General features: G+C 48.9%; 2 protein-coding genes across 5 annotated transcripts; both read left to right on the top strand.

The window, feature by feature from the left end:
* The first annotated feature begins 38 nt into the window (after window positions 1-38).
* On the top strand, window positions 39-11,262 carry CAPZA1 (capping actin protein of muscle Z-line subunit alpha 1). Of its 2 annotated transcripts, XM_053998373.1 has the most exons (11): window positions 39-147; window positions 4,247-4,310; window positions 4,554-4,605; window positions 5,452-5,515; window positions 6,838-7,044; window positions 7,429-7,508; window positions 7,939-8,017; window positions 8,497-8,568; window positions 9,128-9,190; window positions 9,423-9,463; window positions 9,781-9,932. In XM_053998373.1, the coding sequence occupies exons 1-10, from the start codon at window positions 109-111 to the stop codon at window positions 9,432-9,434; spliced, it is 732 nt and encodes a 243-aa protein (XP_053854348.1). In that variant the 5' UTR covers window positions 39-108; the 3' UTR covers window positions 9,435-9,463; window positions 9,781-9,932. The 2 variants fall into 2 exon arrangements, with proteins under 2 accessions (XP_053854348.1, XP_053854347.1); XM_053998372.1 differs by lacking the exon at window positions 9,423-9,463 and having other exon boundaries at window positions 9,781-11,262.
* A 919-nt stretch (window positions 11,263-12,181) lies between these two features.
* On the top strand, window positions 12,182-18,840 carry MOV10 (Mov10 RISC complex RNA helicase). 3 transcript variants are annotated; one of them, XM_053998382.1, is made up of 22 exons: window positions 12,182-12,406; window positions 13,147-13,240; window positions 13,336-13,469; window positions 13,552-13,790; window positions 13,873-14,113; window positions 14,300-14,422; window positions 14,511-14,664; window positions 14,753-14,907; window positions 15,028-15,204; window positions 15,287-15,434; window positions 15,524-15,685; window positions 15,780-15,883; window positions 16,116-16,213; window positions 16,305-16,424; window positions 16,513-16,615; window positions 16,764-16,887; window positions 16,967-17,158; window positions 17,288-17,362; window positions 17,465-17,590; window positions 17,774-17,862; window positions 18,014-18,135; window positions 18,298-18,840. In XM_053998382.1, exons 1-21 carry the CDS (start codon window positions 12,273-12,275, stop codon window positions 18,126-18,128), a joined length of 2,907 nt encoding a protein of 968 aa, XP_053854357.1. In that variant the 5' UTR covers window positions 12,182-12,272; the 3' UTR covers window positions 18,129-18,135; window positions 18,298-18,840. The 3 variants fall into 3 exon arrangements, with proteins under 3 accessions (XP_053854357.1, XP_053854359.1, XP_053854360.1); XM_053998384.1 differs by having other exon boundaries at window positions 18,357-18,840; XM_053998385.1 differs by lacking the exons at window positions 12,182-12,406; window positions 13,147-13,240; window positions 13,336-13,469 and having other exon boundaries at window positions 13,659-13,790; window positions 13,893-14,113.
* Window positions 18,841-18,983: the final 143 nt, after the last annotated feature.

Genomic DNA, 18,983 nt, shown 5'->3' on the forward strand with positions numbered 1-18,983 from the left:
CGGCCACGCGGCGTCTGCCCGCAGCTAAGATGGCGCCACCAGCGCGTTCGGTCCGCCGCCCGGCGCTCCCGGCACGCACTGCGCGGGGCCGGGCACACAGCTGCCAAGATGGCGGACCTGGACGAGCGGGTGTCGGATGAGGAGAAGGTAAAGGAAGGGGTGGCCGCCTCTCCGCTGTGGGCCTGCGCCGCCGCCCCCGGGAAGGCAGTGGGTGGGGAGTGCGGGCAAGCTCGCCTGGTGCCGATGTGCCGGCCTGCGAGTGCTTCGGGGCGGGCGAGCTCCCGAGACCACCGGGCCGCCGCCGCCCGTCTGAAGGACCAGCTGTTCCTTACCAGCGCAGCACTTTGCCTTCCGATTTCCTCCTTGCCTCCCGATTTCCTCCTTGCCTCCCGATTTCCTCCTTGCCTCCCGATTTCCTCCTTGCCTCGGTGCAGCCGATGCAATGTCTTGGCCAGTCGTTGTGCATGAAAATGGATATAGTCTCAACCTAAACCAGAGGAGGTTTAGGTTGGACATCAGGAGGAGCTTCTTAACAGAAAGGGCGATTAGACATTGGGAGGGGCTGCCCAGGGAGGTGGTGGGGTCCCCGCCCTGGTCGGGGTCAAGGAAGGACTGGACGTGGCACCTGGTGCTCTGGTGTTGTTGACAAGGTGGGAGTCAGTCACAGGTGGATCGCTTGGTGATCTTGAAGGTCTTTCCCAACCAAAATGATTTTGTGAAAATGTATTTTCTGTGCTGCTTTTCCCAAATCAGCAGAGTAACCAGCGTGTCTGTAAGGTGCTTTGCAACCTCTTCACTTCCTAAACACCCTCTGAGTGTGTTGTTGCGTTTTCTGCCCACCCCAGCTGCTGACAGGAACTTTGATGTAGGTCCTGAGAATTATACTGGATGGAAAGGACTAAGTTGGAGCAAACAGAGACATAATTATTTTAGGAAAGGGGGAAATGAGCATTTTGTTCATCTTGTGTAGGAATGTGGAAAAGTTACATACTGCAAGTTCTCTGCTAGGTAATACACTGTTGCCTACACATAGTAGTTTAAAAATGCACTGTTACTCTTCCTTACATCATCGAAGTGTTACACTTAGTGCTTGCTTTGTTTCTTAACATTCTGGAGGAGTTGTTCAGGCTCGTGGAAATTCAAGGATCCTCCAAGTCCAGCGGTTGCTTTCATTTTCCCCTTAAACTGCATTTTCAGCTTCATTTCAGTGAAATCATTTCTGAAACAAACAGAGCTTTGAGGTGCAATTCATCTATTAGTCAATATTTTAGGTGATGTTGTCTGAGATAAGTATTCCAGAGCAGAATTGATATGGCCTTTAGAACATTCAATTTCAACTAACTCCGTGTCCCACACAGGCCAAGAAGGATAACCTAAAGGAGGATCTGAAAGAGAAACATGCAGCAAAGACTTACTGTAGTATGTGACTATTCAGATGAGTCTAGAACTTTATATATGTTAAAGTTTGAGTTTACCGGTACTTTAAAGTAAAGCAAAAAAACCAAAAACGTCAACTGAGCAACAAAATTAATTCCTTCCATCCTCCAAGCTTCACTCTTTTATTCTCTTTGGGCATATTTTAGGTAAGAGATTAATTTCTCAGACAGGCTGGGAGAGCTGGGGGTGTCCAGTCCAGAGAAGAGAAGGCTCCAGGGAGACTTTAGATCCCCTTCCAGCCCCTAAAGGGGCTCCAAGAGAGCTGGGGAGGGACTTGGGACAAGGGCCTGCAGTGACAGGACGGGGGGAACGGCTTCCCAGTGCCAGAGGGCAGGGGTGGGTGGGATATTGGTAAGGGATTGTTCCCTGTGAGGGTGGGCAGGCCCTGGCACAGGTGCCCAGAGCAGCTGTGGCTGCCCCTGGATCCCTGGAAGTGCCCAAGGCCAGGCTGGACACTGGGCTTGGAGCAGCCTGGGGCAGTGGGAGGTGTCCCTGAGCATGGCAGGGGGGCCTGGAGGGGCTTTGAGGTCCCTCCCAACCCAACCAGTCTGTGATTCTGTGATTTTCTTATAAGTTCCTCTGAAATCTCCCGTTTTGCCAGTTTAAACTAACGGCCGAGCAGCTTCCCTTCCCCTCAGACACTGTCCCCATTTTAGAAGCAGGAAGTTGATGCTGCAGAGCTGAAATGACACCTGAAATGGCCCCGGGGGACAGGAAATGGGGCAGGTTGCAGAAAGTCCTATTTTGGTGTTTCTGCAGAGGAGCATCCTGACACCGCCCTCCAAGCAACCAGCTCTGAAAACCAAGAACCATTCAAGTGCTTGACATTTCAAATTAATCACTCCCCAGCCTGTTTCCTGCACCCCTGGTTTCAATAGTTTGACTGAAATGTTTTGTACTTTATTGATCTGTGAGAGGCAGGGCAAGGGATAATTATCCAAGTGAACACTTTCCACTTGCAGCTTTGTTCAGAGCTGGCTTTGTAATAACATTTGATTGAAGTGCAGAGGCCTTTCTGTGTTGACTTAATTTAGTTCATCCTTCCAAGTGAGAGAATTTGTGGAAGATTGTAAAAATCTCTCACTAAACACTTGGGTTTTTTTCTGTTTGTTTTTCCCATAAGGATTTCCTTATGAGAATCCATTGATTTAAACCTCAGCCTACTAAAACAGTGTCCCTTTTGCAAGGGTTTCATGTTCTGCAGCCACATCATCATTGCATAAATTTATAAGGTATTAAATTTTATAGCATTTTAGAGGTCTTTGTTTGCCATATGTTGAAGCACCTTATAAAAGAGAATCTGTTCATCCGGGGAGTTAATTTGCAGGCATTAGTGGTAGATACTTGAGAGAGCATTAGCACAGTGATGTTCTGTGCTGTGCTAACAGTTGTATTTGCTCAGAAAAGCACATGCTGTCCCTTCAGAAATCTTCCAGCCTCTTGGGGCAGACTCTGAGCAAAGTCCACTGAGGATATAGAGCTGCAGGGTCTCTCTAAACTACTGCCAGGCTCTCTTCATCACCATCCAAATTTCTGACAGTGAAATTCGACAATATTGTGGCAGCAATCTGTCCTAATTACAGCTCTTTAAATAGTGAAAGTTTTCAAACAGTTTAAGAGCTCCATTTCTAGAATGGCTGTATACTTACCAACCTAAAACCAGAAGATTAAGAGAAAATGGTTTTATGTCCTGCATCGTATCAATTACACACAATACTGTCTTTCTAATGTTTTCTTTGTATTGCTTAATTTCTTCAGGCACAAATAATGTGTATCTATTTTTCAAAATCATTGCTAATTTGGAAGACAGTCTATTTTTATCTGAAGCTCAATCCAGTTAAGGCAGAGATGTTACTTGATCCTGTTGGAATAAGGCAATTACCTTTTGTTTAGAAAAGTGTTTATTTCTTTTTGTGGCTTGCTTTAAATAATTATGTGACAAACAATACAAACAATTTCTAATTAAAACAGGGACGACTGTTGAGAGAAGCGAGTTATTTCCAGCTCTGGTGATAACTCAGGTGAAGCAGTTACATATATATACACAATTCTTTGTTTTGCTGCTCAAAATGAAAAGTAGAAAGTAATCAGAGTTGTAATGAGCGATTCTGCAGTCACTTTCAATAAATATCTTGTTAGACCAGAGAGGCTCATTGGTCAGCTTTGTTAGCTGTCAGAGGAAATGGGACATTTTTATTATTCTAAGGGAGAGGTTTAATTTTGTGACATTTCCTTTTTCATTTCTTCCAAGATCCTTCTATTCCCTTTGGTCCTGTAAAAGCCATAAAAGATTTTATAATGAAAACCATAAACTCTTACCAATTCCAACAGAATCAATACCTGGACCACCTAAATTCTAACAGTGCAAGACATGTATATTGGATTTTGGAACACACTGCAGTTTTATTACACTTTTAGAAGAGACAGGGTTTTTCTTTTCCAGATTCAGAGTTTCTGGACATTGAAAGTTGGCTTTTTCAGTTACTGATGCCTTCATCATCACAGTTCCATGTGCCTTCATAGAAACCCAGAATGGTTTGGGCTGAAAGGGACCTTGAAGATCATCCAGTTCCACCCCTTGCCATGGGCAAGGACACTTTCCACTAGACCAGCTTGTTCCAAGCCCTTTCCAGCCTTGCTTTGAACAGTCTTACAAGACTATTTCTACCTTGACAATGCATGCCTAGATTTCTCCCTAAATCTGCCACCTTCTGTCACTTCAGAGTTGGTTTTGTTGGTGAATGGCTTCAATATGTATGAACTCAGTACGTTATCTTTTGTCTTTAATTACTTTTCTGCTTCTTTGTAGGTGCGTATAGCTGCAAAATTCATCACTCATGCACCCCCTGGAGAGTTCAATGAAGTATTCAATGGTAAGCAATTAAGGAAAAAATTATCTGTGGTGTTTTCTTCATGTTTTATCTATTATAAAAATCTAAGGCTGAGTCACGCCGTACTGCTTTTAAGGGAAAGCATGCAGTCCTTCTGGACTACTTCTGCCTAATGAAATTATTTCATCTTTTAATGTTTGCATTTGTACAGTTGAAAATAAAGTGCATAAAGAGAAACATTTGATGAAAAAATCCAGTAACACACCTGAACCCGTTCTTTTCCAGATGTCCGGTTATTACTTAACAATGACAATCTTCTCAGGGAAGGAGCAGCACAGTAAGTACTAAGATTTCAAACACAAGTCAAATTACCATCAGATATCCTTCTGTTTTCTTATACCCATCATTCTGTGACAAAGAAAACAATTTGCTGTATTCAGAGCAATCTCACGTAATTCCTTAGCCCACCTAACAAAATACATAATGAAAGGTGTGGATGATTTCTTTTTAAAAGCCCTAAATTTGAATTTGTGCTATATAAAACTGACAGGAAGGCATTCTGCCAAAAAGTTTAACTCTGCAGCAGCAGAAATGTCTGATCATGTTGAGTCATCTGATTTATAAAGTAAGTGAAGCCTTATTAATCAGTAAATACTGATTAATCCATAGCCTAAGTTTAGAAAAAGAACTGTCCTCAATAAAAAGTTTTCAACATTTGTTGTTTACTTCCACAGCTTCATCAGAAGGTGCTTAAAGATTACACATACAGGCTTTTTGATGCTAAGATCTATTTCAAGCTAGGTGATGTGTCAGTCAGCAAGTCTTTACATAAGAAAATTGTTGTAAATATTCGTCTATTCATTTGTCTACCTTGCTGCTGTCTAAATTGTAGCTGGGGTGTTCCTGTTTTGCCTTGGCTTGCTCACATTTCCCCAGGCTATCTGCTGTTCTACTTTTGAACTCTGTGTTTTCCTGGCCATCACTAAACAAACCTGCTTTTAGACCTGGGGTTTATAGCTATCTACAGTAAAAGGTATTGGAAAATCTTTTAACAGTGCTGGTGTGTATTGTTTGCCCAATTAAGTTGATGTTTGCTGTAATATAATCACACCAGGTACTTATCCTTGAGTGAGAATAAATGTGCATGTAGAGCTAAAGTTCCTGTTCCTTTGATCCTCAACAGTGCATTTGCACAGTACAACATGGACCAGTTCACTCCGGTGAAGATAGAAGGGTACGATGATCAGGTGAGAGGAAACTTTGTACACTTGAGGTTTGTATTACTGCACTGTGAAAAAGCAATAAAAATGTTTCATCAGAATGTTGGCTCACAAGTCAACATCACCATCAGCTGACTCACTCACTCTGCTCACAAGGTACCACCCCTCCTCCCTCCCCCACATGTCACTATGACAAGCTTTCTTCTATAAGAACAAAGCATAACCAAGATATTCTCTTTAAGTTCTGTGTTGTACTACTTAGTAAATCCAGTTCATTGGTCCTTAAAGGTCCATGCTGAAGTCACTGGAATTTTACTTAAGAGTATGAGTGATTAAAGATTACTGTCTATTTAAAGCTCACTTACGAATCCTTATGTTGCTACTTGCTTACAGTTCCTACTGACAATTGATAATAGATTCTTAATAGTTTGTTTGGTTTATTTTCTGCAATTTTAATCCATTCCCAGCTACCCTAAAAAACAAACTTATCTTTGTTTATACCAAATCATTGATTTGCTGTAGTGATTATACCTAATACTATGTAGTCTATGCCAGCAAAACAAGTTATTTCAGGGTTTTTTTTAATTTTTTTTTTAGAACAAACAGCAAGTCGTAGAGAAGCCAGAAAGCTGCCTGACCATCTGCTCTGTTCTCTGAGCCAAGCTCTAACCCAGCTTTTCTAGTGTCCCAGATATGTTTATGGACGTATGGGAGGCATATATTAAGAGGGCTGTTCATAGAAATAGCTTTGATGAGAAAGTTACAGTACAACCTGCAAAAAAAAAAAAACCAAAACCCCACCCCAATAAAGTCAATATTTGGGAAGACAGAGAATTAAAGTGAAAAAGAAAAAAGAAGGGACTGTGCAATGCTGCTTTCTGTCTGCTTTAGCTGGCGTATTTTAGAAGTAGTTACATCTCTGTACCCTTCTTGCCCAGAAGTAGAGCTATTGCAAAACATGGAACATGGCAATAAATGGTTGATTTCAGAGTAAAAGTCTCTGTTTCCTTTAGAACAAAGAAGGAAAACAGCTAAAATAACTTTAAAGGCAAAGCAACCTGCTTCTATTGTAAGGATACCCAATTTTAAGCCAAATATATACATTATTGTAGTTCAGCCTTTTCTGGGACAGAAGTCTAAGTGCAGTATTACTGTGGAGAGCTGAGAGTTACCTTCAGCCTCACAACAACTACTAATTAAAATTATTACCGAAAATTCTTGCTTTTCTTTATGCGACCTTACAGCTCAATGAAAGAACCTATTGTAACACTGATATGCAAGTAGGGAAAAATGCAAAATAACATATCTATATCAGCCTAAATGTATCATCATTTCAACTTCTATTCCAGGTCTTAATCACAGAACATGGTGATCTGGGCAATGGCAGATTTTTAGACCCAAGAAACAAGCTTTCTTTTAAGTTTGATCACTTAAGGAAAGAAGCAAGTGATCCCCAGCCCGAGGACACAGAATCGGCTTTAAAACAATGGAGAGATGCCTGTGACAGTGCACTGAGAGCCTACGTCAAAGATCATTACCCCAATGGCTTCTGCACTGTTGAGTATCCATCTTGTTTCCCTGAAAGTGTATTGCTCTGAGTCTGTCAGTCCCAGAGCAGACTCTGCTGGGCAGAGCTGTTGGAATTCTCCATCCTCACTAGCATTTTGGCTAACTTTGGAATGATGAGTTCCAAAGAGGGTGGAACTGTCTTGGTATGCACACAGAGGTAAAGATGAATTAGACCTTTTTCATAGGCATGACTGCCAAGCACCTTCACACCTACCCATAATAAAATGCCTGCCAGGGGAGGTGTTGGACAATGTAACTCGTGGTGCATGTTCCCAGTGAGGTACCACCACAGCAGCCTGCACCCTGCTGCCAAGAACAGAGAATGGCTTTCCTTAGCTCTTGGGCCTTTTTAACTCTTTTTCTAAATACAGGTTTATGGTAAATCTATAGATGGACTGCAGACAATTATTGCCTGTATTGAGAGCCACCAGTTCCAGCCCAAAAACTTCTGGTAAGACTATTTCAACATAGTGTGTTTTCTTCCTTTGCCTGGTTCCTCACACCAACCCATCCTCTAGCTCTGACACGGTCTGAAGGACAGGGAGTTTTGGGCTTCCCAAGAAGTTCTTTTCCTTCTGTAGTCTGTTTTCCTTGCAGCCCCCTTGGCACTTACCAAAACTTCCTGTGACTTCTTCAGAGGAAAAGGCATTAGCAGAGCTAATATAGCTAGATACTCCTTTACATCTCTGGAGCTTCTTTGTACTGAAGCTGCATTGTATTCAGCTAGGCTGCAGAAATTTAACTCCATGCTATCTAAATAACTAAGTCTCATGTGGTATTGGTGATAAGACAACATCAGAAACAACTTGGTTGAACAATTTTGTTCTTTTTGCTGTTAGAGCTTCTTGGAAATAGTTTTCTCATGCTTTGATTGCTTTTAGGAATGGGCGCTGGAGATCAGAATGGAAGTTTACCATCACACCACCAACAGCTCAAGTGGCTGCAGTGCTCAAAATCCAGGTGAGTTATTCTTCCTGGCAGTAAAAGGAGAAGCTGCATTGTGCTTCTCTTACACAAATGCATTTGGCTCAGAGTGAGATGCTGAAATGCAGCAGAGATGTCCTTCTCAAGTCAGGATGTTATTAAACTAAACAATTCAAGAAAGTAAATCTAGTATTTCAGGAGTAGTCTCAGATCTGTCCTGTAGTTTATTATGTAGCATTACCCTATAGTCCTCCACTTTGCTTTTTATAGGGCTAAAACCTCTACTTTGAGTCTTTTATAATTGCTCTTAGCTCTAGGCATTTACTGATTAACATAATCTTGAACAGTTTTGACAAAGAATGAAACCTTTTAGAAAATCCATCCTGCTTTTAGTCTCCATGTAAACAGAGAACACTGGCACAATGCTCTGTTGTGCCATTTTAGTGGCATTTGGGGGCTCAGGAATTCTGGAGTGAGTGTTCATAATAAAACCTGCATTCTGTCTTTTTGTCCAGGTGCATTACTATGAAGATGGCAACGTCCAGCTGGTTAGTCACAAAGACATTCAGGACTCTGTACAGGTGTCAGTAAGTATGCTAAAAGATCTTTATGATAAGCAACTGTTTTCATTCCTTTAACAGCTCATGAAGCATGTACTGCTATGACTGCAATCTCTTGACTTTAAAGTAATTTTAGGGTGAACCGCCAATGTGGTGTTTAGAGTCAGGTAGGAATCCCAGAGTCACAATTGCTTAAAATTCAGTCTTATTAGAAAGTCTCTATTGGAAAGCTTCTCTTGGAAGTTAGGGTTAAAAAAGACAGAATATGCTTTTCTATTCTGTGCAAGGGAAAGAAACAGTAAGAGACATATGCCAGTATGGTAGAGGGAGCAGCAGCTGCAAAGTGACTCATTTTACCATGAAGCTCCACTTCCTTTTTGCTCACTAGGGTGCAGCTCTGTTCCAGTTTGGAGCACAAGCTCTACCCTGTATGTAGTAAGTGAAAGGAACCCAGCTACAGCCCCAAGGCACAAGCTGCTGATGTTACCTACTTTATCTATACTCAGCCTATCACTTGAGAAGAAATCTATTGTGTAGCTCATGTAAGTTGCTCTTAAACATGCAAGCTTTTTTTTCTCCTTTGCAGAGTGATGTCCAAACTGCTAAGGAGTTTATTAAGATCATAGAAAATGCAGAAAACGAGTACCAGGTAAGATCAGTGGTAGTGAAATAGAACAGAATCATATCAGTCTCCATTTGCAGTTAATGGAAACATGGAAAACTGACCTCTGATTCTGTTCCTGGCTGAATCTGGTATTGCCTGTAAGAATTACTTAGAAAAGGACAGCAGTATTTGTTTAAAAGAATACAGTTATAAAGCTGTAAAGTTACAAAGCTGTGTTGTAATTAACTATCAGGTTTGCTGTATGTTTTTTTTTAAGGGTTACAAATGATACCTGGAACAAGCATGGGAGGGGAGTGGGTGAGTCAATGTATTTTCCTCTGTGACAGTTAAAAATTCTGAGGAGGAAACTTGTGCAACAGCTTTTGCATTGTCCCAGCCTCTGTGCAAGGAGACTGGAAAGAGATGAGTCAGTGAAAGAACTAAGGAGATGCTGCTACAATACAGGGGAGGTGAATAGAAAGCCTTTGACTTGCACACACACTGATGACTGCATTATTAATTTAGTTAATCATGTGCATTACACCTTATAGAAAGGAGTTTGTGGCTTTAACACAAAGTTGAACTCTCTCATAATGTTCTATGTGTGCCCTAACCCAATCTGCTTGCCCTTGCAGACAGCAATCAGTGAAAACTACCAGACTATGTCAGACACCACTTTCAAAGCCTTACGCCGGCAGCTGCCCGTCACCCGCACCAAGATTGACTGGAACAAAATCCTCAGCTACAAGATTGGCAAAGAAATGCAGAATGCTTAATGCAGAAACAAGGAGGTGTATGAAACATTCTGTGCAAAAAAACAAATATGGTCCTATGCCAAGTAGTTGGTTTTTAAACCAGAGCAGCATTTTTTAGGGCTTTCAAAGTTAACAGGTTTTCTAGCCTGAGAGGGAACCGTGGAACAAATAGTTGTCTTTGTGTTTTGTGTTTCCTGCCACATAAACTTCCTGTTGTAGCTGCATTTAATAGGTCATTTAAATTCAGCCATTCATGGCTCAGAAGTATAGCTGTTTTCAGTCACTGGCTGGAAAACTTCCTAGCTGGAAAAGCCCTATTACTACCCCAGGAGAGGGTGCAGAGCGTTCCCTTCACCTGTATCCAGCACTCCAGGTATCCAGTAAGTTTGTCAAACCTGCCGAGAGCTCACGGCGCTGCAAGACACAGTAAGTGCAAGACAGTGAGTCTTCGTGTATTCTTATTCCCAACCTCCACAGAGCAGATGCCTGCAGGCTTAGATTTTGAGTAGAAAATGAGTTTACAGGATCCTTTACAGAATTCCCTACTGACCCAGCTCTTCTGGGGACGTAACTTTTTTTTAATCTGAAGATTTGAGCCATGTTCCCTAAAAGTGAACATCTTTCTTCTCCCCTCCCTCGTGTACGTACGGTTACCAGTCATCTGCATTTTTACAGAACTACAAGATAAGTCACTGCTGATCCACAAGGGCTGGATGGTGATTAAAAATGCAAATGTCTACAAAATAATAGGTATGTTGTGCTTTAATGCTTTGTGGCAGGTTCATAGATTTGTATCACAGGTGTATGGATGGATAGTGTACAAAATAAATAAACTTGCACCAAAGTGAAAGAAAAAATCCTTTCCATTTGTCTCAGTTATGGACAGTTTCTTGTCATGCTTAGAGGGGATTTTGGAATGAATCTCTTCTATGTGTTTGCTCTGTGTTATTATTTTCCCCCCTCTGACATCAAAATTAGCAGTCATAACAGTTTCTCTGAAGGGGAGGATGAAGAGATAGGCATATGCCTTTCTCAGATCTTGGAACATAGATTCACTACAAAGTGAACTCCCTTTGCTTTGTTTGCACTTGGTTATCACTGGGCGCCTTGCAGGTTCTGGTTTTTAAACTGGCTCATGTCTTCTTGTTTTTAAATACACAAAGGAAAAAGGGTTGGGAAGATAGGCACGGGCATTACACTTCAGGTTTTGCACAGTAACACCGCAAAATAAGTTTTTATCCTTTGTGAGTTTTATCTAATTAAAATATATTTGTATTTGCTGCTGAGACTGACAATTCATCCCTCAGGCATCCTCTGTATCAATAAGTGTAGAGCAAATACACCAGTCTTTGTTTAAAGCCATTTGTGTCCGTTCTTTCATGATCTCACTCCTGTTCATTCCTGAAGTCTAGGACGTGTTGGCGTCACCATCCCTGGAAGTGTTCAAAAATGTGAATGTGGTACTTGAGGACCTGGTTTAGTGGTGAACACAGCAGTGGTGCTGGGTTGACGGTTGGACTTAATGATCTCAAAGGTTTTTTCCAACCTTAACAGTTCTGTTATTAAGGCGGGGATGGTATCACTCCAAGCCCATGGGTGATGCTCCCGCCCTGGTATACACACACAGGAACTGGAGGGCTGAGCTTCCAAATTAAAATAGAAACAATCGCGGAGCTTTAATGCAGCTCCTCACCCTAGAAAAAAGGCAGCAAGGAGGTTATTCCACTTACCCTCGGTGTCTTACTTTAACACCTACTAAAGACACTCCTGGTTGCATCCACAGGACAAAACAGGGTTTTTTGCAGGGTTTGCACAGTGCTCTGCACAGGGCTACTCATGGACAGTTTAAGAGGCAGCACCCAGGAGAGATGAAAGGTTCTGTGAGCCTCAGGTGCTGTGGGCTGCGGTCCTGGACCCCTCCAGGAAATCGCTGCAGCAATTCCAAGAATGTGAAGCCGAAGCAGGGCCCAAGATAAGACTCTGCACACAACACAGCTTTTATCTGCCTCAAGGCTAGTCTTCCCCTGCTCCTTGGTTACACTGGAAGCAGTTCACCGCCAGTGTTCCGGCCTTAAGAGTGTTTCTATCTCTTTGTCCTTCTCCAAATCTTTAGCTAATCATCCTTTAGACTGACTGGTTCCCTGCCTGCCTCCTGGCCCTTCTCCCCCACCAGCCTTCTGAGCCGGGCTCCGCTGCCCCACTGCCAGCCCCGATCCGCCCCGTGCCAAGCGGGCGGGCCCGCGGCTCCTTTCGCTTTCGTTTCTCCCTGCGCGACCAGCCCTGGCTCGGCTCAGCCCAGCCCAGCCCAGACCGGCTCAACCCAGCACTCGTGGACGCGGCACCATCTCGGCACGGCACGGCTCGGCTCAACCATGCCGCGGTTCAGCGTGGCGGAGGCCAGTCTTTGGGGGTGTCAATTCGTGCAGTTCCTGCAGGACACGGGCCGGGAGCAGACGAGCCTGCGGGAAGCGCTGCGGACCATCTACAACCAGGAGTTCCGGGGCAGGTGAGAGCCCTTGGCCAGACCCGGGCAACATCACCTGGGACAGACCCCTGGCCAGCATCTCCCAATCCCCAGGCCAGCATCCCCAGTGCCCGGCCAGCGTCACTGGTCCCCAGCAGCATCACTGGGGTCTCCAAGCTCGTCTGTCTCACCAAAGCCCTGCTGGGATGATCCCCAGCTCCATGGACCCCCAGCAACTGCCTGGGGATGGCCTTGGACACCCACTGCCCACCGTACTCCCCCACCTCACCCTGCTGACAGCAGTCACACTGACCCTTGTGCAATGTCACCACTGTTAATTATTGGCAAAGCCAGGGCTCAGTGCACTGGTAGGACTGGGAGGAGGTACCTGGGGAGTCATCACTGCTGGGAGCACAGTGGCTGTGCCTTAACGGAGCCACCACCTGTGCCAGCTCAGCTCTTGAGCACTGGCATGGACAGGGACTGCATGGCTGTCAGGGCCAGGCAGTGATGCAGTGGGACAGCTGGGATGGCTGTGGCATAGCTGGGACAACAGAATGCTCGGACTTGCTGGAGCAGCCAGCAGGGAAGTGAGATTTGCACAGGCCAGTGGGGAGCCCAAGTCCTTCTTCCTTTCCTGGAGCAGAGGGGACTTGCTGAGAACTCCCTCACTGCAGCCTCAGTGTCCTGCTTCATCTTCCCATTTGCCTCACCTCGGCTGCCTGTGCCCATGGCAGCCGAGCCACGCTCTCCCACAGAAACCCTCTCCCTTGTTTCCGCAGGACTGATGCAAAGACACCCAATTTTTCCTGCATCTTGTACGCGCTGAAGACAACCCACCAGGTTCAGGTGCGTGGAGACGTGGTGAAATTCAAGGTGAGTTCATGCTGGGGCAGTGCCCACCAGGACTGGCTCCTCAGGAGCCCCCTGCAGAATCCCAGGCCTACGCTGATTCTGGCTGATCCTTGCAGGTGAAGAGGTGCGTGGTGGTGGCAGACCAGTACCGACGACCCAGAAGGAATGCACAGCCGACTGTGTCCACGTCTGCCTCAGGACAGCAGCTCAGCTCCTCTCCGCAAATGCCCCCGAGCCATGCCAAGCAGTGGTATGACCAGCAGCACCCCACCTTGGCATGTCCCTTGGATCCCCCACCCTGGCTGGGAAAGCCTGACCCTCCCTCCCCACAGGGCCGAGCTCATTCGTGGGAAGCACGGGATAGAGATCATCTCAGACTGGGACCAGGGCAATGGGAACATCCGCTTCTCAGTGGTGCCGGGGGAGCCCCGGACAGTCACTGTCCTGGTGCAGAACTGTGGCACAGAGGTGGTGACACTGCAGCGGTTCCAGCCACGCCAGCAGTCACGGGAGCTGTCCTTCACCGATGAGCAAGGGGCAGTGCAGGGCCAGTCCCTGCTGTTACACCCAGGTAGGGTCCCATCCCATCCCCTGCCCCATGCCCTGCCCTGCAGAGAGGATGCAGGACCCAATCTCACCACTTCACCCCGCAGGTGGGATGTACCCCATCCAGGTGCGGTGCCTCACCACCTGCAATGGGCACTTCAGTGCTGTGGTGGTCTTCGAGTTCACCAAGGAGCCAGACGAGTCCTTCAGCATCTCACGCTATGTTGCTGCCATTGCTGAGAGCCAGCTGGCCAAGGACCTGGGGCCCTCGGCACCTTTCCAGCCTTACGAGGCCAGCCTCCAACGCCTTGTCACAGTCGTCACCGAGGATGGCATCCCCCCTGACAGGTATGTGATGAAGTCACCTGCTGCTATCCTGAGCAGAGGGGCCCAGCCTGTTCTCCAGCCAGGACAAGGTTCAGCTCCTTGACTGTCTGGCACCACAGGACAGTGCTTCAACCCTGCACGATGACAGTGACAGTGGGGTTGGGGACACCATGTAGTCCCTGAAGCACTACTGTCCCCTCCTCCCAGCTCCCTGAAAAACCAACTGGAGAGGGAAATCCCTCTGGGCACCTACCAGTACCCAAAGAGCCTCAAGGACACAATCCTGCTAGGACCCAACAGCAGTGCCAGCTCCAGCTGGGCTGCCATGCGGTGAGTGCCAAGGGCTGAGAGCAATGCTGAGGTGTTCCTTGAGTGCCAAGCTGTCCCTGGGACACAATGACATTGCTGCTGCCCTCAGCTCGCTGCTGGAAGCACCTCTGCAGGCTGAGAACTACCACCAGAAATTCCAGCTGCTGCTGCACCTGGAGGAGATTCAGATGGAGGTGGACATCCGACGCTACGACATGCAGGACGTGACCATGGTGCAGGAGAGGGCGTTGCTGGTTCTCGATGTGCGTAGGAGCCTGAGGGATGGGAGGGGTGCTGGCACAACACTGGCACTCCCAGAGTGCCTGGTATCACACTGGCCCTTTGGCACAGGTGCCTGGCGTGGCCGAGAACCGCCCGTCCCTGCTGAGAGGGGACCACCTGTTTGCCCACCTGAGCAGCGAGAGGGACCACTCCCCGCTCGTCCAGTACAAGGGCTACGTGCACAGCGTGGAACTGGAGAAGGTCAGGCTGGGCTTCTCCTCCAAGTGAGTGATGTCTGGTCCCAGCAGCCTTTCTCACAGATGCCAAAGGCCAGAAGTGGGTTGGAAAGGGCTAGGAGGGCATGGGAGAGTGCCCTGTGCCCTGCTCACACCACTCCTTCCCAGGCTGCAGAAGAAGTTTGTGAAAAACCTGAAGTTCGATGTGACCTTCACCTTCAACCGGCTGCCACTGCAGGTGCAGCACCGGGCTGCAGTCTTGGCTGTGCGCCGTGGCTTGTTCAGCCTCCTCTTCCCCTCCACATCCTGCCACAAGTCCCTCTTCTCAGGCCCCTTCCAGCCCCGGTGAGTGCCCAGTTCTGCAGGGTGGGAGGGTCTGAGGGATGGAGGCGATGGGGCTCCGGCAGCGCAGCCTCTGCTCTCACAGGTGGTTTAACCGCAAGCTGGAGACCAACGAGGAGCAGTGCAGAGCTGTGACCCACATCGTGACGGGGGTGTCCCGGCCAGCCCCATACCTCATCTTTGGACCCCCCGGCACTGGCAAGACGGTCACTATGGTGGAGGCCATCAAGCAGGTGAGTGGCCAGTGCCCAAATCCAGCCCTGAGCACTGCTGCCCATTCTTGTCCATGGGGCTCAATGCTGTCATCTCCTCTCCCACCCAGGTGTGGACATGCTTCAAGGATGCCCGTATCTTGGCCTGTGCCCCCTCCAACAGTGCTGCAGACCTGCTGTGCCAGTGCCTCATCAAGGACATTGCCCCTCAGAATGTCTACAGGCTCATTGCCAGCTCCAGGAGCTACAGGGAAGTGCCCACTGATATCATGGTAGGTCCCTGCCCCTCCACCCTGAAATCCTGACAGCACATCTGGGCTGGCATCCCCCAGGATAATGGGACCTCACCCAGTGCCTGCGCTCCAGCCCTGCTGCAACTGGGACGATGAGCAGAGCAGCTACGTGTACCCAAGCAAGGAGAGCCTGAGGCACTACCGGATCATCATCACCACACTGGTGACAGCAGGAAGGTCAGAGGAGCTGGGATTGTCCCCAGCATCCGTGGCAGGTGGACCCAGGGCTGCCTTGCAGCCAGGCTGTGAAGGCAGCCTCTCTGGAATTCAGCAGGGAGGGGTTGGAGGAGGGCAGGCAGCAGGGGGGGAAATCCCTCCTCTGTGGGAGGATGAGGATGAAGGGTAGGAGAGGAAGGATGGCCAGGTGGGGCAGGATGCTGAGAACAGCCTCATTCCATCTCTCCTCCAGGCTGGTGTCAGCCAACTTCCCCCCTGGGTTTTTCTCCCACGTCTTCATCGACGAGTGTGGCCATGCGGTAGAGCCGGAGAGCGTGGTCGCCATCGCGGGTGAGTGGTGCCCGGCTGCTGCCTCAAGGACCAGCAACTCTGCATGGCCTGGGGTCCCTCCCATTCCCCACTGAGCTCTCCCTGTTCCCAGGGCTCCTGGCTCCCATGGATGAGGAGACCAACCCCAACGGGGGGCAGCTGGTGCTGGCAGGAGACCCCAAGCAGCTGGGCCCCGTCCTGACCTCACCGCTGGCCATCCAGTATGGGCTGGGTGAGTAGGGAGAGGAGTGGGAGTGCTGCAAGCACCCCACAGGGGCTGAGTGGCCTTGTGGGGAGCCACAAGATACCACTGGGCACAGGCACCTCGCTGCTGGAGAGGCTGATGCTGCACAACCCCTTGTACAAGAAGTCGAGTGGAGGATACGACCCGCAGTTCATCACCAAACTGCTCTGGAACTACAGGTGGGGACAGGGATAGTGCAGGAAGGGATCCCCAGGCAGGGATTGCTCCAGGATCTGTCCCCCAGAGCCTCGTAGTACCCCAGCTGCTGTGGGAGATGGGAGCGCACCCACATGGCACCCACCCTGGGCACGGTCCTGCCTCTCCCAGGTCCCACGAGGCCATTCTCAGGATCCCCAACGAGCTCTTCTATGACAACGAGCTGAAGGTGTGCAAGAGCGACGGGCTTGACATCCGGAATGTGTATTGTACCTGGGAGGAGCTTCCCAAAAAAGTGAGGGGCGCAGGAGGAACTGACCCAAAGGGTTCCCTGAAGCACAGGCAGAGCAGAACGAAATGTTCTCCATCCCCAGGGCTTCCCCATCATCTTCCATGGGGTTTGTGGGGAAGATCAGAGAGAGGCCAGGAGTCCCTCATTCTTCAACACGGCCGAAATTGAGGTCCTGGTCCACTACCTCAAGAAGCTGCTGCAGAGCCAGGGCAAGGGAAGCTGCCCCACTGTGTCCCCCAAGGAGATCGGCATAATCTCTCCCTACAGGAAGCAGGTGAGGGACACAGCTCTGCAGGCAGAGACCTCCCCAAGGGACAGGGAACACTGGGATGGATGGGCAGCCCCAGGGCTGGCACAAGGATGGCCCTGTGGTGGCTGGATTTTGCCACATGCCTCCACTCAGGTAGAGAAGATCCGGAAAGCCATCACCTCCCTGGATCCCGATCTGCAGAAGCTGCCGGACATCAGCCAGTTGAAGGTATGTCCTGGGCATGGAGGAGAGAGGAGCATAGGAGGAAGGAGCCCTGACAGCCCCAGCCCAGGGGTGCTCCTGGCCCCTGACCTGTTGTCCCTGCCCCAGGTGGGCTCTGTGGAAGAGTTCCAGGGCCAGGAGCGGCTCGTGATCCTCATCTCCACCGTGCGCAGCTGCAGCACATACCTCCAGTTCGACCAGACCTTCAGGCTGGGCTTCCTCAAGAACCCCAAGGTATCGCCTAGCCCCGAGCAGATCTTTCTTCCTTGGCATCCCCTTCTTCCCTCTGGTTCTCACAGGCAGGTAGAGCTGCTCTGGGTGCTCAGTGCCACACCAGAGCTGCCTGCAGCCAGGTGGGGCTGCGAGACGATGAGAGGTGTTGCGGCCAGGTAAAGCCCTCTTGCTTGTCCTCTTCAGAGGCTTAACGTGGCCATCACCAGGGCCAAGGCTCTGCTGATTGTGGTGGGTAATCCGACCGTGCTCAGCAAGGACCACCACTGGTGCAGGTGAGCTGCTCCTGGCCCCTGCCACAGGCCGTGCTCCCCAGCACCTGCCCTTTCCTGCTGCCAGCACGTGGTCCCTGGCCATGCCCACTGCCACGGAGCAGCGAGGCCGGTGCCACCTCGTGCCCACACTCCCCTCCCTCTGCACCTGCAGGTTCCTCAGGTACTGCAAGGAACAGGGTGGCTACACCGGATACCCCTACGAGGATGAGAGCACAGCTGAGGACAGACTCGCCAGCGAGCTCCACATGCTGCAGCTCAACGTTTAGTACCCAGGTGAGCAGAGCTGGGCGCCGCCAGTGGGGCCCTGACAGCAGCAGGGTGCCAGGGTTACATGCCAGCACCCTGGGGCAGCAGCACGGCTGAGGTTACAGCTGGGGCACTGGGAGGCTTCTCCTGCCCCAAATGCAACAGGACTTACAACAGGTTTTTGCTTAGGGCTTGCATGTCTCCATCTCGAAGTCAGGAGCCAGTTCTGCCATGAGGTTTCTCTGCAGGAAATGCACCTGGGAAGGGAGGAGAAGCCCCATGAAGCTGCATCCCCCTCAGCCTGTCCAGAGCCTGCAGCAGCTCCTGCTTTTTCTGTCTCAGTCCCGGGGTGCTCCATCCATCCCTGTGGAGATGGTGCTGAACCCACTGGACCAGAAGGTGTTGCCAGCCTTTGCTGCCAGCCACGAAGCCCACACCAGCATCAGACTGGCACAATTCTCCATTTTAATCATTTTTTTACATGTCTGTGGCAAAAGAATTTTTTGTGACTGATCTCACCATTCAGTGAAAGGCTTAAACCTGGAGACTCTGGCCTCCAAAGAGCATCACTGGGTGCACAGGAGAGCTCACTGCTGCTGTGATGGGAGACTGGGGAAGGCAGGTACCTGATCTGGGACAGGCTGGCTCAGCTCTCCACTGGGCAGCTGCCTGGCCTGAGAGCTGGCATGGCTGTGCAGGCACTCTGTTTCCCTCGAATAAATGTTTAAAGAAAAGCAGTGTACTGTTGAGTCCTAGGTGAGCCTTGCTTACACAAACGGGGCTTTAGAGCAGCAGCAGCCTCACTGCAGCCCTGCCCTGACTTGCTTCAGAGGCAGGATGGCTCCAGCAGCGATGGCATTGCCCGTCACCCAGGG

This window comes from Vidua macroura, chromosome 24 (assembly GCF_024509145.1).
Source record: "Vidua macroura isolate BioBank_ID:100142 chromosome 24, ASM2450914v1, whole genome shotgun sequence".
NCBI lineage: Eukaryota > Metazoa > Chordata > Aves > Passeriformes > Viduidae > Vidua > Vidua macroura.

Bases quoted from the DNA above. Each gene is read 5' to 3' on its own strand.
- MOV10 (XM_053998382.1), top strand. From the start codon at position 12,273: ATGCCGCGGTTCAGCGTGGCGGAGGCCAGTCTTTGGGGGTGTCAATTC. The intron at 13,470-13,551 runs GTATGACCAGCA...CCCTCCCCACAG, and splicing joins CCGAGCCATGCCAAGCAGTG to GGCCGAGCTCATTCGTGGGA. The intron at 15,205-15,286 runs GTGAGTGCCCAG...CTGCTCTCACAG, and splicing joins TCAGGCCCCTTCCAGCCCCG to GTGGTTTAACCGCAAGCTGG.
- CAPZA1 (XM_053998372.1), top strand. From the start codon at position 109: ATGGCGGACCTGGACGAGCGGGTGTCGGATGAGGAGAAG. The intron at 4,606-5,451 runs GTAAGTACTAAG...GATCCTCAACAG, and splicing joins CTCAGGGAAGGAGCAGCACA to TGCATTTGCACAGTACAACA. The intron at 8,018-8,496 runs GTGAGTTATTCT...CTTTTTGTCCAG, and splicing joins CTGCAGTGCTCAAAATCCAG to GTGCATTACTATGAAGATGG.